Genomic DNA, 23,773 nt, shown 5'->3' on the forward strand with positions numbered 1-23,773 from the left:
GGCCGGGAGAGGGAGGCGGCACGGAGGGCGACGCGGTGCGGCCACGGGGGAGCCTCGCAAGGAGGAGCCGATGGAGGAGGAGGAGAAGGTCCTGCAGAAGCCCTGCCTTCTTTTCCTTTTTCTCTCTTTTCTCCTTCCCTTCTTTCCTTCCTCTCCCTTTGCCTTCCCTTTCTTTTCCTCTTTCCCTTCTTTCTTCCCCCTTTTCCTTCTCTTTCTTTTCTTCTTTTCCCTTTCTTCCCCCTTTCCCTTCCCTTTCTTTCCCTCTTCGTTCCCTTCTTTCTTCCCCCTTTTCCTTCCCTTTCTTTTCTCTATTCTCCATCCCTTCTTTCCTTCTCTCTTTTCCCTTCCTTCCCCCTTTCCCCTTTCTTTTCTTTTCTCCTTCCCTTCTTTCTTTCCCCTTTTCCTTCCCTTTCTTCCCTGTTTTCCTTCCCGTTCTTTTCTTCTTTTCCCTTCTTTCTTCCACTTTTCCATTCTTTTCCTCTTTTCTCCTTCCCCTTTTTTCCCTCCCATTCTTTTCCTTTCCCTCTTTTGTCTTTTCTCCTTCCCTTCTTCCTCTTTTCCTTTCTCTTTTCTCCTTCCCTAGCTTTCTTCCCTTCCTTTTCCTTTCCCTCTCTTTCTCTTTCCCTTTTTCTTTTCCCTCTTTTCCCTTACTTCTTCCTCTTTTCTTTTTCTCCTTCCCCATCTCTTTCTTCCCTTTTTCTTCCCTCCCTTTCTTTTCCTTTCCCTATATTTTTTCTTTCCCCTTCCTTCCTTCCCCTTTTCCCTTCCCCTCTCTTTTCTCCTTCATTTTCCTCCCTTTTCCTTTCCCTATTTTCTCCTTCCATTCCTTTCTTTCCCCTTTTTCCTTTCCTTCAGTTGTTTCTTTCCTCTTTTCCCTCTTTCCTCTTTCTCTTTCCTCTTTCCCTTCCTGTCTTATCCACTCATTATTTTATATTCTTTTCCCTTCTTTCCTTTCCCCTTCCATCCTTCTTCCTTCCCTCCCTCCATCAATCAATCCATCCTCTATATATCCCTTCCCTTTCCAGTTCCTGTTGAAAAAAGGAGCAATCACTTAGCTAAATTAGGAGGTAGAGCTCACCATCGCCTGGTCATTGGCCCAAAGTCACCCAGCCAGCTTCCATGTCTAAGGTGGGACTAGAACTCACCATCGCCTGGTCATTGGCCCAAAGTCACTCAGCTGACTTTCATTCCTAAAGTAGAACAAGTAGAACTAGAATTCACATCCTCCCAGTTGGAACGGGACTCATTGGGAGAACCTTCAAAGGCCTGGAGGATTCTGGGAAATGGTAGCATCCGTTATGAGGAAGCTTAAAACCGAGATTGCTATGGAGAAGCTTGAAACTGCCCTTGTTAAATTAGGAACACGGTTCTTAAGTGAATCCGCCTTCCCCATTGACTTGGCTCGTCAGACAGTCGCAAAAGGGGATCATGGGATCCCGGGACATTGCAACCGTCATAAATATGAGTCAGTTGCCAAGCTGACAACTGAATTTTGATCCCGTGACGAGGGGAATGCTGCAATGGTTGTGTGAAAAACACTTTTTTCAGTGCCATTCTAAATTCAAATGGTCACTAAGCGAACTCTTGTAAAAGTCAAGGAATACCTATAGTTGGTAAAACAATGGATGGAAACTAATCAAGCAGAGAAGCAACCTGAAACTTCCTAACAGTGAGGACAATTAACCAGTGAGACAGCTTGCCACCAGAAGTTGTGAATGCTTCATCACTGGAGGTTTTTAAGAAGAGACTGGACAATCACTTATCTGAAATAGTATAGGTTCTCCTGCTTGAGCAGGAAGGTTAGACTAGATGACCTCCAAGGTCCCCCCAACTCCTATTCTATTCTACTCTATTCTAAATAATTTTTATATTCTATTCTATTATTTGTTCTATTCTACTCTATTATTTTTTCAATTCTGTTCTAAATTGTTTTTATATTCAATTCTTTTTTTTCCCAATTCTGTTCTATACTATTCTCTATTCCATCGCTCATCAACTGGTGGCCTGCAAGAAAATTTTGGTGGTCTGCAGAAAAATTATTTGCATTTTTTATATTGCACTAAACACTATTTACCTTTTTAGAAATTCATATTGGTGGTCCGCGGGATTTAAAATTATGAATTTAGTGGTCCCTGCAGCCAGAAAGGTTGGGGACCTCTGCTCTATTCTATTATTTTTTTCTATCCTATTCTATTATTTTTTCTGTTCTATTCTATTATTTTTTCTATGCTATTCTGTTCTATTATTTTTTTCTATTCTATTCTGTTCTATTATTTTTTATTTTCTATTCTATTCAATTTTATTATTTTTTATTTTCTATTCTGTTGTTATTTTTTCTATTTTATTCTATTCTAAATTATTTTAATACTCTTATTTCATTTTTTCCAATTCTATTCTATTCTACTCTATTCTCTATTCTATTATTTTTATATTCTATTCTATTACTTTTTCTATTCTATTCTATTATTTTTTCTTTTATATCCTATTCAATTTTATTATTTTTTATTTTATATTCTATTCTGTTATTTTTTCTATTCTATTCTAAATTATTTTTATATTCTATTTCATTTTTTCCAATTCTATTCTACTCTATTCTCTTTTCTATTATTTTTATATTCTATTTCATTTTTTCCAATTCTATTCTACTCTATTCTCTTTTCTATTATTTTTATATTCTATTCTATTCTATTCTATTCTATTCTATTCTATTCTATTCTATTCTATTCTATTATTCTATTCCTTTCCATTCCACTCCATTCCATTCCATTCTATTCTATTCTATATTTGAATAAACACATTCTGATATTTATTTGGATATGAGAGACTAGATTACTGGGGGCAAAGTTACTCTCCCAGGTTGATCCTTCATGATCATTTATCCAATGGGCCCCAAAAATGCAAATCTGGAAATGCTGAAGCAGATTTACAACTAGTTTTTATTGCAATTACTTTGAAATAAGATGGTTTCACTAGAATGTAACTAATTTATTATTTTTGTAAAGTATTACTTGGTAGCAAATGTAGCTCAGGGAAGAAACACTCGTGTTGTCAACAAGGTGCTTTTTTTGACTCAGTGACTGACTCAGGTAGTCCTCGACTTACGGCCACAACGGAGTCCAAACGTTCCGCTGCTAAGCAAGACAGTCATTAAGTGAATTTTATCCCATTTTACAACCTTGCTTGCCACAAACCGGCATTGAAAACAGTGACTTATGACCGTTTTTCCCACTTAACAACCATTGCCAAGATCCCCATGGGCACGTGGTCAAAAAGCCAGATTCACTTAACAACTGGGTTACTCCCGTATCCACTTCAGGGATTCACTTAACAACGACGGCAAAAAAAGTCGTAAAACGGGGCAAACCTCACTTAACAAATGTCTCACTGACAATGGTTAGAAAAGGAGGAAAGGAAAGGATTTACTAATAGAATAAAATGAAATGTGTTAATATTTTTAATGGTATGTAGTTAATTATGTTGTGAGGGAACTATATTAACATTATTAATTGTGGATGACTAACTAAGCAAAATGCTTATTATATAAAAATTGAATTTGAGGATATATGCTACTTATAGTAAAATAGAATAGCAGATGGAAATGAAATGATAAATCTGGTTAACTTTGAAGGGGAAAATAATGCTATTTTTTACGTATTAAGAAGAAATTAAATTTAAGATTGAAGACAGAAAGGAAACAAGGTGGCTGAAATTGGAAATGGAAATATGATGTAAAATGAACTATGCATATGGGCAGATGTTAAAGGGGAAAGCCCGGGCAATATAAAAGAATTAAAAATTTGTAACATTTTTTTTTAAAGTTGTTTTAAAAAGCCTGTCTCACTTAGCAACAGAACGTTGCGTTCAATTGTGGCCATAGGTCCAGGGCTGCCTGTATAATAAAATGAAGACAATTAGAATAAAATAAAATAAAATTAACGCTATATATATATATATATATATATATATATATATATATATATATATATATATATGTATTTATGTTACAACCCCTGGTATGACTAAATATGGGAGGAAGGTCACTACTCCCTCTTTCTGTCCTTCGGCTTATCACAGAAAACCATGCAGGCAGAAAAACATATTTTTATTTTTACTGTTGCCTTTTTATATTTGTGTTGTAATTGTACTGATAAATAAATAAAGGGAGACTAGACTTCCCTTTATTTATTTATCATTACAATTACAACACACACACACACACACACACACACACATATATTCCTTTCCTCTGTCTAACGTTGACAAAGGAATCGCACCATTCAGCATACAAATTGATACGAGGTCGAGGGTCACCCTCCACCTTAACGTGGTATTTTCCACAAACTCTCAGCCTCAGGAAACATGGCTCATAGAAAGACGGCCTTTAGACACTCGGCTCCATTGTGGTCGTAAGTCGAGGACTACCTGGTCATAGAAAGCAGATCAAGATTCCAAGATATATTCAACCCCAAAGATCTGAAGACTCAGATTGTGAGACTAGGACGTTAGGTCTACTGGTTAAGCTATTAGGCTAGAAGCCAGGCGCTGGTGAGTTCTAGTCCCAGTTTAGCCGTGAAAGCCACCTGGCTGACTTTGGCCTCTCTCTCTCTCCTTTCTTCTTTCCCCCTTTCTTCTCTCTCCCTCCCTTTCTTTCCCTCCTTTCTTCTCTCTTCCTTCCTATTTCTTCTTTTCCTTTCTCCCTCCCTCCCTCCCTTTCTTTCTTGATATTTGTCCTTTCTTATCTCTCTCTCCCTTTCTCTTCCTTTCTTCTCTCCTCTCTCCCTACCCTTTCTTCTTTCAATTTCTCCCTCCCTTTTTCTCTTTCTTCTCTCCCTCCCTCTCTCCTTTCTTCTCTTCCTCTTCCTTCTCTTTCCATCCCTCCCTTTCTTCTCTTTCTTCTGTCTCTCCTTTCTTCTCTTTCTCCCGCCCTCTTTCTTTCTTTCTTTCATTCATTCTTTCTTTCTTCTATCTCCCTTTCCTCTGTTTGTCTCTCTCCTTCTTTTTCTTTCTTTTTCTTTCTTTCTTCTCTCTCTTCCTCATTTTCTCCTTTTCTCTTTCCCTTTCTTCTCTCTTTCCTCTTTCTCTGTCTGTCTCTCTCTCTCTCCCTCTCCTTTTTTCTTTCTCTCTCCCTCTTTCTGCCTCCTCTTTCTTTTCTTTCCCTCCCTTTCATTTCTTCTTTCTTTCTCCTCTCCCTTTCTTTCTTCTCTCTCCTTTGTTATCTCTCGCTCTCCCTCATTTTCTCTCTCCCTCTTTCCTCTCTTCTCTCCTCTTTCTCTGTCTCTCTCCCTTCCTCCCTCTTGTTTCTTTCTCTCTCTCCTCTTTCTTCTCTCTCTCTCCCAGCCCACTTCACAGGGTTGTTCTTTTTATTGTTGTGGGGGGAAATGGGGGGGGAGGGTGTGTTGGATAGTTAGCCACTATAGTTATTTATTAGAAAAATTATATAGTATGCAAACAAAAAATAACAACAAAAAAATAAATGGACAGTGGGCTGCAGATGTGCCTGGAAGCATCGTGGGCCGGCTGAAAGGGCAGCCCACACGAGAAATTTTCCCGGAGAAAAGTTCCACAGGAGCATCTCCATGTGACTCATCCGGCACCTCCTAAAAACCCCAAAGCACCCCCGAAAGCCAGTCTGGCCTAGAGGTGGCGCTCTCGCCTCACAATCCAGAGGCTGTGAGTTCAATCCTAGGTAGAGGCAGATATTTCTCTCTCTGGGCACGAATAGAATATATCTGCTGAACAAAACTCCGCATTGGTGACAGGAAGGGCACCCGGCTAGTAAACACTCTGCTAACTCTGTTCAGTTGCCCGGACTCCACCCCACAAGGGATTATGGGGTTGCTAAACGATGATGATGAATGGATGAAATGTACAGCTTTGTTAATCAGGGTTTATTCACTGCCTCTCTCAGTCTGACTGGATTGCAGGCAGTTTGCTGGAATATTTTCATTTATTTTTATCCTGCTTTTATTCCTTTTGCAAATAGCTCGAGGCAGCGAACATACCCAACACAACTTCCTCCTCTTATTCCTCCCCCCCCCAATAATAAACATCTAATGATAGCTTTTAATCATTTAAAATCATTTTTTGTAAATGCAGGCAGTCCTTGATTTATGACCACACTTGAGCCGAAATTCCCGTGAGACATTTGTTAAGCGAGCTTTGCCCCATCTTACCACCTTTCTTTGTTAAGTGACTCACTTGGGCAGGGGGTTCGACTAGATGACCTTGCCGGGTCCCTTCCTTTTTCTTTTGTTAAACTTTTTTCTTTTGTTTATGCAAACCACATCTTTGCAACACATTACACTTCTTTTACATATCTGTTGTGATTCTTTTATCTGTACATATAAGTCTTATATAACTATAACTATATACACACACTTATATTACTTCATACATCTTTTTTCTTCATTCTATATCAAAGGGCAGGGGGTTGGACTAGATGACCTGCCGGGTCCCTTCCAATTCTGTTCATCTGTTAATGCGCCTGCTTCTAAAAAAAGCCGATCCCTTTGCAAACTCTCCGGAGGGGGGCACCCGCGAGGGCATCTAGGCGGCCCCGCCAACGGGGCTTCCCCGCCCCTTTCCTCCTGGCCAGCCTGGGCTTTGCTAATGCTAATAGGCATCGGCTTCCTTCTGGAATCAGCCGACCAGAGGGCTGTACTACTCAACCCCTGTGGGGGGCGCGAGGGGAGGGTCTCCCAGCCTGCCCACCGCCTCCCACTCAACGGAGCTGCTGCCGGGATGAACGGGGGACCTGGAGAAGAGCCTAGGACCTGGTGGAAGCGGGGGAGCGGGGGAGGGTAGGACGGAACCATTTAAAAAGACGCGGGGGTGGGTGGGTGGGGGTTTCTGGGTGGGCCAGCGCAACACCCCCCCTCCTCCTCCAGGGCAGTGGGCCGGTCCGGTGGCAATATATAGGGCTGGGCGGACGGCTTTGCGCTGCCCCAGAGCGGATCCGGCAAGGCGGAGGTTTTGCAAGTGGCAGGATGGCGTGGCAGCCCATGGAGATCAACCCGGAGGTGAGGAGCGGGGAGGCAGGCTGGTCCCCATTAATGTTTGGGGGGGGAGTCGCTTGGTTAGAGGCATTTGTGGTCCTGGGTGGGGAGGGGGAGCAGAGCCTTCTCCTGGGGGGCGTGAGGAGCGGGCGAAGGCTGCTTGCAACCCCTGCAAGAGGCTGCCTGCGGGGTCGCCTGGGGGGCTTTTGCAGCCTTGGAAGGGAGGGAAGGGTGGGTGGGTGGGTGCTTGGTGGGGGAGTTCTGCTCCTCTAGGGGAGAAAACGGAGGAGGGGGCTCCCTTAGGCAGGCTGACCTCCATTCCCCGCCTCTCTTTCTGTCTTTCAGATGCTGAACAAAGTGAGTCGGGGGTCGCCAGAGACGGCTGGGCGTTTCCACGTTGGCATTGCACCTGCCTTAAATCCCTCCTCCCCATTCTTGCAAAAGTGGGAGGAGGGGACGCCAGCAGGGTGGCTCGCCCCCTCCCCACCCTTGCCCTGTTGGAAGCGGGGGGGGGAGAGATTGAGGAGGGGGCCTCAATCTCCCCCCACCATGGACAGGCGTGGGGGGAGAAAGAAGAGGCGGTGGTCTCGCCTTCTTTCAGTCCGAAAGACGCTGTGCTCCTCCAGGGCTTGGGCGGCAGGGGGCGCTGCGGACCGAGCTTTGTGCTGTGTCACGCCAAAGCGAAGGGCTGGGTCGGCGTGGGGAGGGGCTGCTGGGAGGGGGGGAGGGGCTGCTGGGAGGGGGGGAGGGGCCACCTTGCAGCCGGTGGAAGGAGAAGGGGGGGGCATTGCCAGACTAGGATATTCTACCCCCCCTCCCTCTCCTTAGGGTGGTAGTGGGTCCTGTTACAATTGGGCAAGCCGCAACTCTTTCCCCATCAATATCTGGAGGTTCTGAGCATCATCTCTGCCCTGGGTACCACTCCCATCTTCTTGGAAGCTGACCACAAGCAACACGCCCTTTTCTCCCTCCCCCGGGGGGGGGGGGGGGGTTGCCGGGTGCAGATGCAAAGACAGTTCTTTAGGATACAACTTCCTCTTTGCTCCAAATGGCACCTGTTCTCTTCGGCTTCTCTTTTAACCTGGGATTATTTAGGCTTGGCTCCTTCACATCCCTACTCAAAAGGAAGCCCATTTGGCTCTGAATTGCAGATTCTCCTGAATTGCAGATTGTCGGGAATGGCGAACGGGTGGCACGCAGAGCCCTCTCTGTGGGCACATACACCGTTGCCAGCTGCTCTCCCACAAGTGCCGGCGTACCAGAAAATGCTCAAAAAGCAAGTTATTTTTTGAGCTGTTTTGGGGCTGTTTTTCATGCCATTTTCAGGCTGTTTTTCAGGTTATTTTCGGGTCAAAAAACAGGTCATTTTTGGGGCTTTCAGGCCATTTTCAGTCTATTTTTTGTGCCATTTTTGGCCCATTTTCAGGCTGTTTTTCCGGTTATTTTTGGGCCAAAAATGCCCAAAACACAGGTCATTTTTCGGGCTGTTTTTGTGCCATTTCCAGGCTATTTTTGTGCTGTTTTCAGATTATTTTCTGGCCATTTTCAGCCTCTTTTTTTGGCCATTTTTTGGCTATTTTTGTGCCGTTTTCGTGCTGTTTTCAGGATGTTTTTCCTGCCATTTTCAGGTGCTTTTTCAGGCTGTTTTGGGGCACAAAACAGGTAATTTTTCAGGCTGTTTTGGGGCCATTTTCAGGGTATTTTTATGCCGTTTTCAGGATGTTTTTCGTACTGTTTTCAGGTTATTTTAAGGCCAAAAATGGCCCCCAAAACGGCCTCAAAACAGCCTGAAAACTGCCCCCAAAATGGCCAAAACACAGGCATGCAAGCACCAGTTTTTGGGTTTCTGGTCCTCCGACACATGTATGCACACACATGCTCATACATTCCGGTTTGGGCACTCGATGCCAAAGAGGTTCGCCATCAGTGCTATAGGTGATGAGCGGAACTGCTAAATTTACACTTAAGGCCAGGGGTGGCAACTTTAAGACCTCTGGACTGCAACTCCCAGAGTTCCTGAGCCAGCCATGCTGGCTCAGGAATTGTGGGAGTTGAAGTCCACAGGTTGTAAATGGGCCACGGCTGGCCACACCTATTTAAGGCAGTTGAGCTTAAAAGCCCAACAGCTTGAAAAGAGCAGGTTATCCTGAAAAGGTGAGTCATTTACCTGATTGCTGATTCTTTGTCATTCCCACATCTGGCTTTTGCTTTATGTCAGGGGTGTCCAAACTTGGCAACTTTAAGACTTGTGGACTTCAACTCCCAGAATTCCCCAGCCAGCAGAGCTGGCTGGGGAATTCTGGGAGTTGAAGTCCACAAGTCTTAAAGTTGCCAAGTTTGGACACCCCTGCTTTATGTAATGATAATGTTTTATTGATAACAGTGGTAGGACCAATCAAGCTTTCCCATCCTACCGTGGGGTTGAATGAGAAATTTTGTTCTATTTCTCATTTATTTGCCAGAATAAGCAGGCTTCTACTGTGCGGAATGCGACTGCTGTGTTAAATCTAATAAATAATAGATTTCATTTCTAGATTCTGGAAAACCCCCAAAGTAGAATATGAGAATGCTGGCTGCTTTGGGGAATTTGAAACCAGAACAAGATGCAGGTTTTGTTTCCGAGACTGTTATCATTTTAGCCATTATCTATCCACTGCAAAAGGCGCTCGGTGGCTAAGACGCTGAGCTTGTCGATCAGAAAGGTCGGAGGTTCGAATCCCTAGCGCCGCATAACGGAGTGAGCTACCGTTACTTATCCCAGCCTAGCAGTTCAAAAGCACGTACAAATGCAAGTAGAAAAATAAGGACCACCTTTGGTGGGAAGGGAACAGCGTTCTGTGCTCCTTTGGCGTTGAGTCATGCCAGCCACATGACCACGGAGACGTCTTCGGACAGCGCTGGCTCTTCGCCTTTGAAACAGAGATGAGCACCGCCCCCTAGAGTCGGGAATGACTAGCACATATGTGCGAGGGGAACCTTTACCTTTATCCACTGCAAAATGAAGGTCTCTTCTGCATATTTTCAAATCATACCAGTGGTTAAACTTTTTGGTGCAGAGTGCCCAAAGCGTATGCCCCCCCCTATGCCCCAATCCCCAAAATGCAATGGGAGCGCTCCCCACACAGGTGTCCCCCCACGCATGTGGCCCGGGCTCCCCTTCCCTGTTTTAACTTCCAAGTTGGTGCAGGAGGCTTTCCAGGCCCAAAATGGTGTGGGGTGGGGGCCTCGCATGGCGCCCCCCCTGGTCCCATTTGGCTTCCAGCTTGGTGTGGGTGACAGAAATGGAGTAGAATAGTAGGGCACGCTGGTGGGGGTGAAACCTGCGGAGATTGGGGAAGGCCCCGCCCTACGCGCATGCACAGCAGAGACCCAAAGACCAGCTGGCGGGAGGCGGCAGAGGATGGCTGGGGCAACAACTGGCATGCCCACAGAGAGGGCCCACGCCATCATGGACTTAAGGTGGTTCTAATCTACCTTTTGCCTATTTACTTATGATTGCTTATATGTGGAAATAAAACGGGGAATGTTTTCATTTTTAGTTTTATTAAATTGGAAGCGTTTGCTGGTCTGTCTCTGGGTTTGGGTTTACCTCCCTGCCCGTTCCTGGAGTAAACCCGAAATGAATAATTCAATCCTAGTTTTGAACCCAGCGCACAGAAGCCGTGCCGATATTCCGGATGCGTTTGTGGCTCAACTAAACAAAAGGGCAGTTGCTGGTTGGGGGCATGTTGAGACTGACTTGCCTGCGGATGTGAAATACCCAGTGTTGTGTGTGCTTCCCTTGATTGTGTAGATACTCAGTCGCCTAGGAGTTGCCCCCGGTTGGCAATTTGTGGATGTTCTGGGATTGGATGACGATATCCTGAGCGCTGTGCCGAGCCCTGCTTGCGCCCTGCTTCTGCTGTTTCCCCTTACTGCTCAGGTGAGTATTTGTTCTGACCGAGGCTTCCCCAACAGCACGAAGCCGAGTCCTCGTCCCGATAAACCCCTTTTATTTCATGCACAGTGAATTCCTCTCCAGCAAAGTCTTTCCTCTCCCACAGTCTTTCAAGAGAGTTCACAATTACCGGCCTTTCTCAGGCTTGGAGAGTGGCCAGGCCGAGATCTTTCAGATGCCGCAATACTTGGGAAGGATGCAGGAATGAACTAATGGTCTCCTGCAAACTCCACTCCCCTTTTGCTCCTCTCTTATTTCCTCTGGGAGGGGCCATTCATCGTCCACCTGTGGCTTTACTCCCGAGTCGGCCCTTGTTTCTTAGCTGTCCTCTTCGTCTGGCAACTCTGTGCATGCGCACACTGGGAACAGGCTCCAGCTGTTCTTCTGCCTCACTGATGTCCGACTCCGAAGGCAGCTGATAACTGGCATACGGCCCTGGCCCCCTCTCTTCCTCCCACGCAGAGCGCTCATCAGAGCCTCCCCCAGACTCTAGGACTGGCCCAGGTTCCTCCCCAACCCTCCCCACTGTCCGAATCTGCTGCGGGCCATAACAGTATTAAAGCAGAATAAAGGTTAAACAAAAAGCAAAACAAAAAAACCCCCTTCCATCTCTCTTATTGCAGGGGTCTCCAACTGTGGTGGCAACTTTACGAGTTGTGGACTTCAACTCCCAGAATTCCAGACTTCAACTCCCAGAACTCCTCAGCATTAGCTGGCTGAGGAATTCTGGGAGCTGAAGTCCACAAGTCCTAAAAGTGGCCAAGGATGGAGACCCTTGGATTTATTTTGTAATCCTTTGCAATAACGTTGGATGTAATTTACTAATCTAAAGTACAGATCTCCCCCTGAAGTTGGATTTGTACTTTTAATGTCCTGCAAAGGAATTTGCAAAACAGCCGTGGGGATCTTGACCAAAAACAATTTACTGGGTTGAACCAGAATAGTAAATTTACAGTAAATACTCTGGAGAACAGCTGCTGCTTGTTAGAATATTCATGGAAATTTGCTTACAGGCCAGAATTAACTATTTGTACCCTGGAATGTATTAATTTCAAAAGAAAGGCCCCATTTTTGATCTATACATTAAAGCAGAATATCGGCATTTGTATACAGGTGGTCGTGATTTGACTTACAATTGAACTTGAAACTTCTGTTGTTAAGCAAGATAGTTAAGTGAATTTTGTCCCATTTTACGACATGCCCCAGCTGTTAAGTGAATCACAGCAGTTGTTAACTGAGTAACCCCGTTGTTAAGTGAATCTGGCTTTCCCTTGTTGACTTTGCTTATCAGAATGTAGCAAAATGGCATCACGTGACACTCCCCCCCCCCGAGGACGCTGCAACGGTCATAAATATGAGTCGGTGGCCAGGTTTCTGAATTTTGACCATGTGATCAGAGGGATGGTGCAACGGTCATAAGTGTGAAAAATGGCTGCGAGTCACTTTTTTTCAGTGCTGTTGTAACTTTTGAACAGTCACTAAACGAATGGTTTTGAGTCCTGGCGTCATGTGATATCCTCTTTTGTGACCTTCCGACAACCAAAGTTGACGCAGAAGCCAGATTCGCTGAACAACGGTGTTCCTCGACTTACGACCACAACTGAGCCCAACGTTTCTGTTGCTAAGGGACGCTTGTTAAATGAATTTTGTCCCCTGTTACGACTTTTCTTGCCTCTGTTGTTTAGTGAATCACTGCCGTTGGATCATGAGTGACCTGCTTGTTAACGTGCGTTTGTCTTCCCCAATGACTCTGTCATGAATACGCTTAAATCGTAGCATGAAAATTTCCGGAAAAAGCAAATTGACGAACTCAAAGGTCAAGAAGTGAGCTCGGAAGTCTACTTCGTGAAGCAGACCGCGAGTAACTCCTGTGGAACCATTGGCCTTATCCACGCAGTAGCAAATAATCAAGATAAAATGCGATTCGGTAAGTAACGGGAGAATTTTCCAGCGGATATATAAATCTTGCAGGCTTAACTGGACCCTAAATTGTCACTTGACAGGGATTTCGCTTCGGGGAACATAAAATATTTTCTGAGCCCTTAGAAATTCAGGGAGTAGTCAAAACTTACTGACTTAAGTGTCAGCCCCGGATCGCCAGATGGCCTGGGGCCGCCATATGGGCAGGGACGTGCACACACAGGTATCAACAGCCTTGGCACCATGGTGTCCTGACAGAGCCGCTACCCTGAGACACGCCTAGAGCCCCCATTATGTGCGTCCTCCCCCTGGCTAGCGGGACCCAGACTTTACCGGGCCGATAGCTCCGGCATCTGCAGGGCTGCCGGACTAGCGGGGCCCGGACTGTAACCGGCTAATTGCGAAACAGCTGATCGTCAGATGGTAGAAACAGCTGAACGTTGGAGCATGGGAGGAAGCTGGAAACATGGGCAGCTAGGGGCGTGGCCGGACTGCAGAGGCTGTATTAGCGCAAAGCAGTTGGTAGGAGGGGCGGGGTATACACACAACGGAGGTGGCACGCAATATAAGGGGCGGGTGAACTAACCATGATAGCACAAGCTTTGATTCCTTTTGGATGATCGCTTCAGACCGGCTCCCACGTTTCCAGATAAACAGTCTAACATCAACTTGGGTTGCTGGCTTTTCTTACGTCGGACACCAGAACGTGACAATAAATTTCCTTCCTTTGGTCTGCCTGAAATTCTGGGTGTGTGTTTTAGACTTTAAAACACACATGATGTTAACCCTGTAGAAATTAATGTGCCTTGAAAGCTCGCAGATTTAGCTGGTGGAATCAGCTGCTACTGTAGTATTAGTTGTTGTACCTTGTTTCCCCGAAAATACGACATGGTCTTATTTTCTCTTTACCTACAAAATATGGCTTGGGCTTTATTATAGAGGGAGGGTTTATTGTTTTGGGGTTGTCGGGTGGCTGCGCTCTTGCGAGGGAGCTCCCAAAGAGCCGGGCACAGCCTCAGGGGCGAATGGCTGTGTTGCGCTGTCGCAGCAGCACAACACAACAGCCATGAAGCGACCACGCTCACGAGCAGCCACCCGGCAAACCCCTTTTGCAGCCGGGCACAGCGCCATTCACTGACCTAAGGATATCGCCAAGCCCCGTGAGCGCCTCTTCGCCTCCGCCTGGCTCCCGCGGCTTGGTGCCTTCCAAATGCCAGTGAATGGCGCTCTGCACGGCTGGAGAGGGCGGTTGCGCGAGCGGCTGTCCCACTCTCGCTCACCACCTCACAATGCATGGCCCAGCTCTCATTACGGAGCCAGGGCACCTCCGCTGCCATCCCAGCCTGGCTTTTTCCGCGGCTTCCAACCCGTCTTTCGTCACTGGCCGCTCTGGGCGCATGCTCTATGATTGTGGGCCAGCTGCCTGCAGAATCATTCGCCCATGAGGCTGTGCCCGGTTCTTTGGGAGCCCACTCACAAGAGAGCAGCTGCCCGGCAACCCCCCTCTTCAGCTGGGCACAGCGCTGTTTACCAACCTAGCAGTATCCCGAGGGTGCCAAGCAACGCGATCACCTTTGCCTCCCCCCAGGTTCCCGTGGCTTGGCACCTTCGGCATACTGCTAGGTTGGTGAGTGGCGCTCTGCCTGACCAGAGGTGGGGGGTTGTCCAGGGGGCTTATATTTTTGCCCACCAGAAAAATGTGGCATGGTCGTATTTTCAGGAAAACACGGTAGTACTACAGTACTACAGTGTTCCAACATCTAAGGGGCTGCTTCTTGTCTGCCTTCAGGTTCGTTGGAAAAGAGGGGGTCAACCTATTCTCCGAAGCACCTGAGGGCAAGACGAGAAGCAATGGATAGAAACTAATCAAGGAGAGAAGCAAGCTAGAACTAAGGAGGGATTTCCTGACATTTAGAACTATTAGTCAGTGGAACAGCTTGCCACCAGACGTTGTGGGTGCTCTAACACTGGAGGATTTTAGGAAGAGTTTGAACAGCTATTGCTCTGAAATGCTATAGGGCAGTGATGGCTAACCTTTTTTGGATTGCGTCCCAAAAACGGGGGAGCCTGGGGGGGGGGCATGCACTGGCGTGCCCACACCCATAATGCTATGCATGTGACCCCAGTGTGCATGCGTGCGTGACCCCTTGCGCTTTTGGCACACTGTTTTTGCCCTCCCCAGGCCCCAGAGGTTTTCTAGGAGCCTGGGGAGGGCAAAAACAGCCTCCCCTGCCACCCAGAGGCTTCAGGAGCAGTGGCGTAGCATGGGGGGTGCAGGGGGGGCCGGCCGCACCGGGCGCAACATCTGGGGGGGGCGCCCTGACTCGCCCTGCGCCGCCCTTTGCCGGACTGTGGCCGTCTCTTTCCTCCCGAGGAGGAGCTCGAAGGGCAGCGGGAAAAGGCTCGACTGAAGGGAAGCAGGTGCCGCGGGGGTGGGAGGCGCACCGGGGGCTTCGGGAAGGCGCCGGCTTCCCAGAGCGCTCCAGGCGGAGCCGAAGGAGAGCTGCGCTGTGCTCCGTCTGCCCGCCGCTGCAACGCCACCGTGTCCTCCCGCTCCGCCTGGAGCGCCCCGGGAAGCCGGCGCCTTCCCGAAGCCCCCGGTGCGCCTCCCACCCCCGCGGCACCTGCTTCCCTTCAGTCGAGCCTTTTCCCGCTGCCCTTCGAGCTCCTCCTCGGGAGGAAGGCAGGAGGCCAGCATGGAGAGCCTCACTTGACTGATGCCGACCCAGGGGCAGCTGCAGTCGGGCCGCCCTCGCTTTAGGGGGCGCAAATTACTTGCCTTGCCCCGGGTGCTGACAACCCACGCTACGCCACTGTTCAGGAGGCTTCCCTGAAGGCTCCGGAGGATGAAAAATGGCCCTACGAGCAAACTAGAAGTCACTATGCAAACTTCCAGATTGCCCATAGGGCCGTTTTTCATGCTCCGGAGCCTTCAGGAGGCTTCAGAGAAGCCTCCGGAGGGCAAAAAATGGCTGAAAAAGAAGGCTGAAGTCAGCTGGAGCTGACAGGGCAACGCCTGGCGTGCCCTAACAAATGGCTCCTCGTGTCGCCTGTGGCACGCTTGCCATAGGTTCGCCATCACAGCCAGGGGTGAAATGATCTGAAGTCTGCTACTGGTTTGCTTCGCATGCATGCGCACCGCAGACGCTGAGAAGCCTTTTCTGAGTCTGCGAGGTTAAATAGAACAGCGAGAGGGGAAACAGCTATGCCACACGACTTACATCCACTAAAAAGCAGGATTTCCTGCTTTCTAGCGAATATAAATCGTACAGCACAGCTGATCACCGGAACTTTTTGGAAGCATTTTTTTTACTACCGGTTCGGGCGAATAGGTAGTAAAAAATGCTTTATAAAGTTAAAAAAGAAAAAGTAACGACAATTGCGCGGCACGGCTGGTTGTCGCAGAAGCTGATCGTCAGAACTTTTTAAAAACTTTTTTGAGCATTTTTTTGCTACCGGCAGCCCGAACCGGTAGCATTTCACCCCTGGTTAGGGCTAAGTCTAGGGCCTGAGCAGGGGGTTGGACTAGAAGATCTCCAAGGCCCCTTCCAATTCTGTTGTTCTCTATTCTATTCTGTGCTTCTTTATTTTCCCCGTACAACACTATCCCTTTTTAATATCATCATTTTCCAGACGAAGGCTCTGCATTAAAGGAATTCCTCACTGCGACAGCTGGACTCTCCCCAGATGAGAGAGCAAAACGTCTTGAGAACAACAAGGTAAAGGATGAGTGATTTGGATATATATTTTTTTTTAATTTTCTGTCGTTCAAGGTGCTCGCAGAGGCCTTAAGGGTGTGTTTAGAAATGTAATCCTGTTTCCTAATGATTCCAGCCTCATGTTTCAACTATCAGTAGGAACGCACAGACTTCCTAAACTAGAACTTGCAAAGAATTTGATTACAACTGTAGAAATGATTTTATATATATACTAGTTGAAAACTTGCAGGGGTATTTATTTATAAGGGGAAAATGTCCGGACCAAACATAATTTCTAATGTTGGATTTTCCCCCTTACCAGAGGGAGCCCCCCTTGTGGAGTACTGTGAAGCCGTTACCATGGCAACTCCATTGCACTGTACAGTAGAAGCCATTTTACGGCAGTACAGTAGAAGCCATTTAAGGCACAACAGGCTGTATCTTAACAGAACACACACCCTGAGGGATGTTAGGGATATCTTACCCCCACAGTATTTTTCTTCAGAGAGTAAGTCATCTGTGTACCAAATTTGGTTGAAATTGCTTGAGGCGTTCCAAAGTTATGCTGGAATCCAATCTTGGCCTCCTTTAAGACTTGTGGACTTCAACTCCCAGAATGCCCCCAGCCCGACATGAATTCTGGGAGTTGAAGTCCAGAGGTCTTAAAATGGCCGACGTTGAACACCTCTAGTGTAGACAGAACAGATTGGCAGGAATGGGAATAGTGGATTTCGATAAAATCATGATAATCCTGTTCGGCACTAGAGGTTACCAAACAAAATCTATCTGATTTCTTTTTATCTCTTCCCAGGCCATTCAAGAAGTCCATAATGCGGTAGCTCAAGAGGGCCAGTGTCGGGTAAATACTGCTTTAACTTATAGGTTTTCAACAATAGATTGGGTCAAGAACGGGCGTTTCAACCCTGACAGGTTATAATCACATAATTTTGCAAATCTGAATGTGTTTTCCCTGGTTTCTTCCTTTTATCTTTGTGAGAATTGTGGGAGGATCAGGTCTGAGACGGTTATTCTGATCACAATGCTGTATCTAACTTAGTTTCCTGAATAGGAATAGAAATAAGAATAGAAATAGGAATAGAATAGGCATAGGAATTGAATTGAATTATATCGGAACATAGAATAGAAAAGAATAGAAATAAGAATAGAATAGAATAGGAATAGGAATAGAAATAGAGTAAGAATAAGAATAGGAATTGAATTATATCGGGATATAGAATAGAAAATAATATAAATAGAAATTAGAATAGAATGGAATTGGAATAGGAATAGAAATAAGAATAGAAATAGGAATAGAAATAGAATAGGCATAGGAATAGAATAGGAATAGGAATTGAATTGAATTATATCGGAATATAGAATAGAATAGAAATAGAAATTAGAATAGAATGGAATTGGAATAGGAATAGAAATAAGAATAGAAATATAATAGGCATAGGAATAGAATAGGAATAGGAATTGAATTGAATTATATCGAAATATAGAATAGAAAAGAATAGAAATAAGAAATGAATTGAATTATACCGGAATATAGAATAGAATAGAAAAGAATATAAATAGGAATAGAATAGGAATAGGAATTGCATTGAATTATATCAGAATGTAGAATAGAATAAAAATAGAAGTTGAAATGGAAATAAGAATAGAAGTAAGAAAAGGAATAGAAATAAGAATAGAAATAGAATAGAATTCTTTATTGGCCAAGTGTGATTGGACACACAAGGAATTTGTCTTTGGTGCATATGCTCTCAGTGTACATGAAGAAAAATAAAATAGAATACATTCATCAAGAATCATAAGAAACAACACTTAGTGATAGTCATATAAGTAACTAATAATAACATCAAATTATACTAGGAAACAAATGAAACAATATAAATCTTAAAAGATACAAGCAACATGGTTATAATCGTAAGTGGCAAGGGATAGGTACCAGGAAGGATGAGGAGAATAATAATAATGCAGTCTTAGTAGGTAATATGACAATGTTGTGGGAATTGGTGGTTTAGCAGAATGATGGCATTTGGGGGAGAACTGTTCTTGTGTCTAGTTGTTCTGGTGTGCAGTGCCCTATAGCGTCATTTTGAGGGTAGGAGTTGAAACAATTTATGTCCAGGATGTGAGGGGTCTGTATATATTTTTACACCCTCTTTTTGACCCGTGCAGTGTCCAGGTCCTCCGTGGAAGGCAGGTTGGCAGTAATTGTTTTTCCTGTAGTTCCGATTATCCTCTGAAGTCTGTGTCTGTCTTGTTATTCCTTCTAGGAGAGATGTGCAAATGCTAGGAAAGTTTGTTTCAAAGATATTGCAAAATAAATAAATAAAAAGGAGATAAATGCCATCATTTCGTCTATGGAAATTCTCAATCATCCAGGTCACAGTTGTCCCAAAGGGGCATTTTTTTTCAAGAGGCAACTGGACTTTCTTGGGTTTTCTGTGAAGATGTTTCGCTTCTCATCCGAGAAGCTTCTTCAGCTCTTAACTGGATGGTTGAGGAATGGAAGGATTTATACTCCTTACGGACAGCTGGTCAACCTCCAAGTGGCCTCAACGACTCTCTAAAAAGGATGCAAATGACCAGCTGTCTGCAAGGAGCATCAATCCTTCCATTCCCCACCATCCAGTCAGAGCTGAAGAAGCTTCCTGGATGAGAAGCAAAACGTCTTCAAAGAAAAACAAGGAAGTCCAGGTGTCTCCTGAAAAAGCACCTTTGGACGCCACCATTATATGCCCTTCCCTGTTCTTGCTAGATTTCTAGGTTCTTGAATTCTATCTTTTCTTAGGCTGAAGACGATAAGGTGAATTTCCATTTCATTCTATTTGCCAGCGTGGGTGGACATCTTTATGAACTGGGTAAGTTGTGTGTTTGTGTTAGCCAATTTTCTATCCAATGATTGGCTTTCAATGCAGAACAATTGTTCAGTAGCACAATTTTTAAGCACCTATAAATGCATTTGACTTAAGGATCCATAGTGTACCGTATTTTTCAGAGTATAAGATGCACTTCCGCCCCAAAAGAGGGTGAAAATTTAGGTGTGTCTTATACACTGAATGTTTATGACGGTTGCTATGTCCCAAGGTCACATGATCCGCTGGCAAGCCAAGTCCATGGGAAACTCAGATTCATTTAACAACTGGGCTACTAACTTCCCTGAGGCAAGAAAAGTTGTAAAACAGGGCAAAACTCAGTTAACATATCTCCCTTAATGATAGAAATCTTGGGCTGAGTTGTGGTTGTAATTTAGGACTACCTGTACACACAGAGCTACTACCCCCTTTTTAAACGCACAAACTATCAATTGAACTACTTGGGGTACATACAAGAGTAACATATTAGTTTAAGATAATAAATAAACTCAGCCCGTGCGGTTGGTTCATCGTTCATGAGTTACGGACCATAAGTTTGAAAACAACAGGGGAAAAAATATGGAAATTGGAGTCTTTATATAGGAAGTTCTTCTCTTATCTATCAAGGTTAGGGGGAGAAGTAAAAAAGGAACCTGCAGAATCTGAAATGAGATGGAGCTTCTTTTTTTTCCTTTAGGGATATTACAAGCAGTTGCTAATTAATATTTGAATAAATTAGAAGGTTGGGAGGTGCTACAGGTATAGTGGAAGGACATTCTCTAGAGCAGCGGTCACCAATTGGTGGTCCGTGAGAAAATTTTAGTGGTCTGCAGAAAAATTTGCATTTTTTATATTGCACTAAATCCGGGGTCCTCAAACTACGCCCCCTGGGACGGATATGTGCAATGAACGCTTGTGTGTTGCTGCAGAGAGTCTCCCCCTTCGGGGTCTTTTTGTGAGGGTCGGAGGGAGGCAGAAATTCCATCTTGGGGTCTGCTTCAGCCTTCTGATGAGGGGCTTTGGGCGAAGGCTGGAGGGAAGCGCCACTGGTGGGGAAGAGCCGGAGGGCCTCGTTCCAGTGGGACTGCATCATGGCCTGGAACTGGCTGACCATCTCAGCCCGCTGAACCTCCAGGCTCCGGCACCTTGCCTTGCACTCCCGCAGGTCTTCCCTCTGCTTGGAAAGCCTATGCTCCTAATCCTCAGTGAGGTGCTTCTGCTGAGCCTCCAATTTGAACTGAGCTGTTTTGCCAGGTCTTTCTCCTGGTGGCTGCTTAGCTCCAACACCTGTTGGGGCCTCTAAGGAGCCCGGGCGGGCAGGCGAGGAGTGGCTGGGAGGGGAGGGGCGAGTAGGCTGCCGAGGCGCCCCTCGAAGTGAATGACATAGAGTTGGCCACGCCCATCCAGTCACATGACCACCTAGCCACGCCCACCCTGCCGGTCATTAGGCAGATCATATTAGTGGTTTGCGGGATTTAAAATTATGAATTTTTGGGTCCCGGGGAGCCCTGCTGTAGAGTAAGCCTCCAGAAAGTGGGCTAAGCTAATTCCTCTTACACCAGTATTTTCATGCTGCTGAAGTTATAAGTTATGTGTTGTCCAACTTTGCTTGCAGATGGAAGAATGCCATTCCCTATAAAGCATGGATCTAGCACAGATGCCACCATGCTCAAGGTAAGAGTCTTTTAGTTTGTGGTGGTCCCCATTTCACTGGCCCTTTACAAAATTCCTACAACACACTACATGCGTCTGTAGAGATTCTCAGCCATCCAGGTCATGGTTGTCCCAAAGATGCTTTTTCAGGAGACAACTGGACTTTCTTGTTGTTGTTTTCTTTTGAAGACCTTTCGCTTCTCCTCCAAGAAGCTTCTTCAGCTCTTCCATCCTGTCAGAGCTGAAGAACCTCCTTGGAGGAGAAGCGAAAGGTCTTCAAAAGAAAACAACAACAACAGGAAAGTCCAGTTGTCTCCTGAAAAAGCATCTTTGGGGACACTACATCCATGATGCTCTTTCTGGCTTTTCGGACCCAGCGGGAAGAGAAGAGGGGATGGTTCCAGGGGTGGGATTCAAAAATTTTAGCAACCGGTTTTCTGCCGAGGCTCTGGAGGCTGGAAATGAGCCCGATTTTTGCCCTCCGAGAGCCTCTGTGCCAGTAATGGTGATCTATTACCTTCACTACTGGTTCGGACATGTGCAGAAGGTCCATGATGACGTGTGGGTGGGCGGGAGGAGCCTCGCGCCACTGCCGCTACCACCTCTGCTCTGTGTGGGCCCTGCACTTAACCTGGCATCCAAAACGGGCCGCGTGGAGACTCCTGGGAGGGATGGGCGGGGCCAGCCAGTCCTTGCAACTACCGGTTCGGCGAACCAGATGTAAAATTAGCATCCGTTTGGACTGAATCGGCTGAATCCCACCCCTGGATGGCTCCACCCAAGAGTTCGGGCAAGTAGGTAGTAACTCGGCCTGCCACGCCCCTGAAATCGGTTCTATCGGTGGTGCCGCCATCTTGATTTTTGTTTCTGCGCATGCGCAGAACAACATTGCGAAAATTTTATATTTTTTCCTTTTCAAACGTGCGCTAAAAAGGTACGCAAGTGCCCACGCCCTGGCAATAATGCCGGCAGGAATCTGACGCAGCTCCATAAGCAAAGACCGGTGGGCGCGTTGGATGAAGAGGCATCTCTTTCCGACTAGGTTTCATTGCGCTGACTGCACCACCGAAAACAATAACTGTGCAACCTACCGCTTATATCCTTTTCTCTTTAGGCATCGGCCGACATCTGCCGGCAATTCACCGAACGTGAGCAAGGAGAGGTCCGTTTTTCGGCGGTGGCCCTGTGCAAGGCAGCTTGAAATTTGGCAAACAACCTAACATCCTCAGCCTCTCACCGGATGTAGTCCCAGCCTTTAGGGCAGGGGTGTCCAAACTTGGGAACTTTAAGACTTGTGGACTTCAACTCCCAGAATTCCCCAGCCAGCCATGCTGGCTGGGGAATTCTGGGAGTTGAAGTCCACAAGTCTTAAAAGTTCCCAAGTTTGGACACCCCTGCTTTAGGGCTTTAGCACTTATGTTTAAAACGTTGAAAAGAAAAGAAAAGAAAAAATAACAAAATCAAAAGCCAAAACCGGCTTTTCTTGGTTTTGAATTTGAGGTGTAATGTAATTTTCTTTCCTTTCCCCCCTTCCTGACCGCAAGCTTCGGTGATGCCTGTCCTAAAGCTGAAATTCACGCAAAAGTGTCAGACGTTGAAAACCGTCGGTGATTGTAAATGCTTCCCACGCTTTTGTGAGTCCCGAGTTTCTTTCGAGCGGTTGTGACTTCTCCTCCGTCACAAGAATAAATTCCTTCTTGCTAGTCCGGAAAACTCTTCTTGGTATTGTCTGCTAAAACTCCCGATGATGTATGCCGCGTTTATTATAATCTGAGGTTTTTGCCCAGTTTGCAGTTCATGGAGTACCAGCATGTTAATTTTACCAATTAACACGCTGGTGCTCCATTGAACTGCAAACTTAATTTCACCAATCGGTGGTGAAATTAAAAAAAAAAAAATCCCTACTGGTTCTGTGGGCGTGGCTTGGTGGTCATGTGACCAGGTGGGTGTGGCTTGGTGGTCATGTGACCAGGTAGGCGTGCACAACTGACACACACACACAATGTAAAAGCTGCTGGACTTCACACAAAATGTTCCCTGCAACAAGCAGGAACCTCACAGCTCAAAAACCGACAATCACACTTTACACAAAAATAACAGAAGCTGCACACACAATGTGCACAGTGACTCCCACATAAAGCAAAAGCAGCTGGACTTCACCCAAAATGGCCCCTTGCAACAAGCAGGAACCTCACAGGGCATGTCAGGCACTGGCCCCAGCTCTTCCTCCTCTTCCTCATCAGCCACCTCCAGACCTGGGGATTGTTGACTCTCCATCTGAGGGCTGATGGACGGCCCAGGCTCTGCCTCTCTCTCTGCCAGCTCCATTTCCCCTTCCCACTCGGAGCTCCCAGGTTGCCTTGATGCCCACGCCTCCTCATGATTTGCTGAAGGGCCCGCAGCTCATGGGGCACAACGCTCAAAGAATGCCACGTAAGGAGTGCCTGTGGTCAATATCTGGACTAACAGTGCTTCACAGAAGCAGATGAAATGGGTATGTCTAGTTGAATGAAAAGAAGGACCAGGGGAGACATGATAGCAGTCTTCCAATATCTCAGGGGTTGCCCCAAAGAAGAGGGAGTCAAGCTATTCTCCAAGGCACCTGAGGGCAGGACAAGAAGCAACGGATGGAAACTAATCAAGGAGAGAAGCAACAAAGGAGAAATTTCCTGACAGAACAATCAGTGGAACAGAAGTTGCCTCCGG

At 46.2% G+C, this 23,773-nt stretch overlaps 1 protein-coding gene across 2 annotated transcripts; it reads left to right on the plus strand.

The window, feature by feature from the left end:
* The first annotated feature begins 7,313 nt into the window (after positions 1 to 7,313).
* UCHL1 (ubiquitin C-terminal hydrolase L1) lies at positions 7,314 to 22,780 on the plus strand. 2 transcript variants are annotated; one of them, XM_081959041.1, is made up of 9 exons: positions 7,314 to 7,352; positions 10,789 to 10,917; positions 12,709 to 12,859; positions 16,486 to 16,571; positions 17,362 to 17,409; positions 19,351 to 19,420; positions 21,030 to 21,088; positions 22,182 to 22,333; positions 22,479 to 22,780. In XM_081959041.1, exons 1-8 carry the CDS (start codon positions 7,341 to 7,343, stop codon positions 22,266 to 22,268), a joined length of 642 nt encoding a protein of 213 aa, XP_081815167.1. In that variant the 5' UTR covers positions 7,314 to 7,340; the 3' UTR covers positions 22,269 to 22,333; positions 22,479 to 22,780. The 2 variants fall into 2 exon arrangements, with proteins under 2 accessions (XP_081815167.1, XP_081815168.1); XM_081959042.1 differs by having other exon boundaries at positions 22,182 to 22,320; positions 22,465 to 22,780.
* Positions 22,781 to 23,773: the final 993 nt, after the last annotated feature.

Source organism: Natrix helvetica (assembly GCF_964273705.1).
Source record: "Natrix helvetica genome assembly, chromosome: 7".
Lineage (NCBI taxonomy): Eukaryota > Metazoa > Chordata > Lepidosauria > Squamata > Natricidae > Natrix > Natrix helvetica.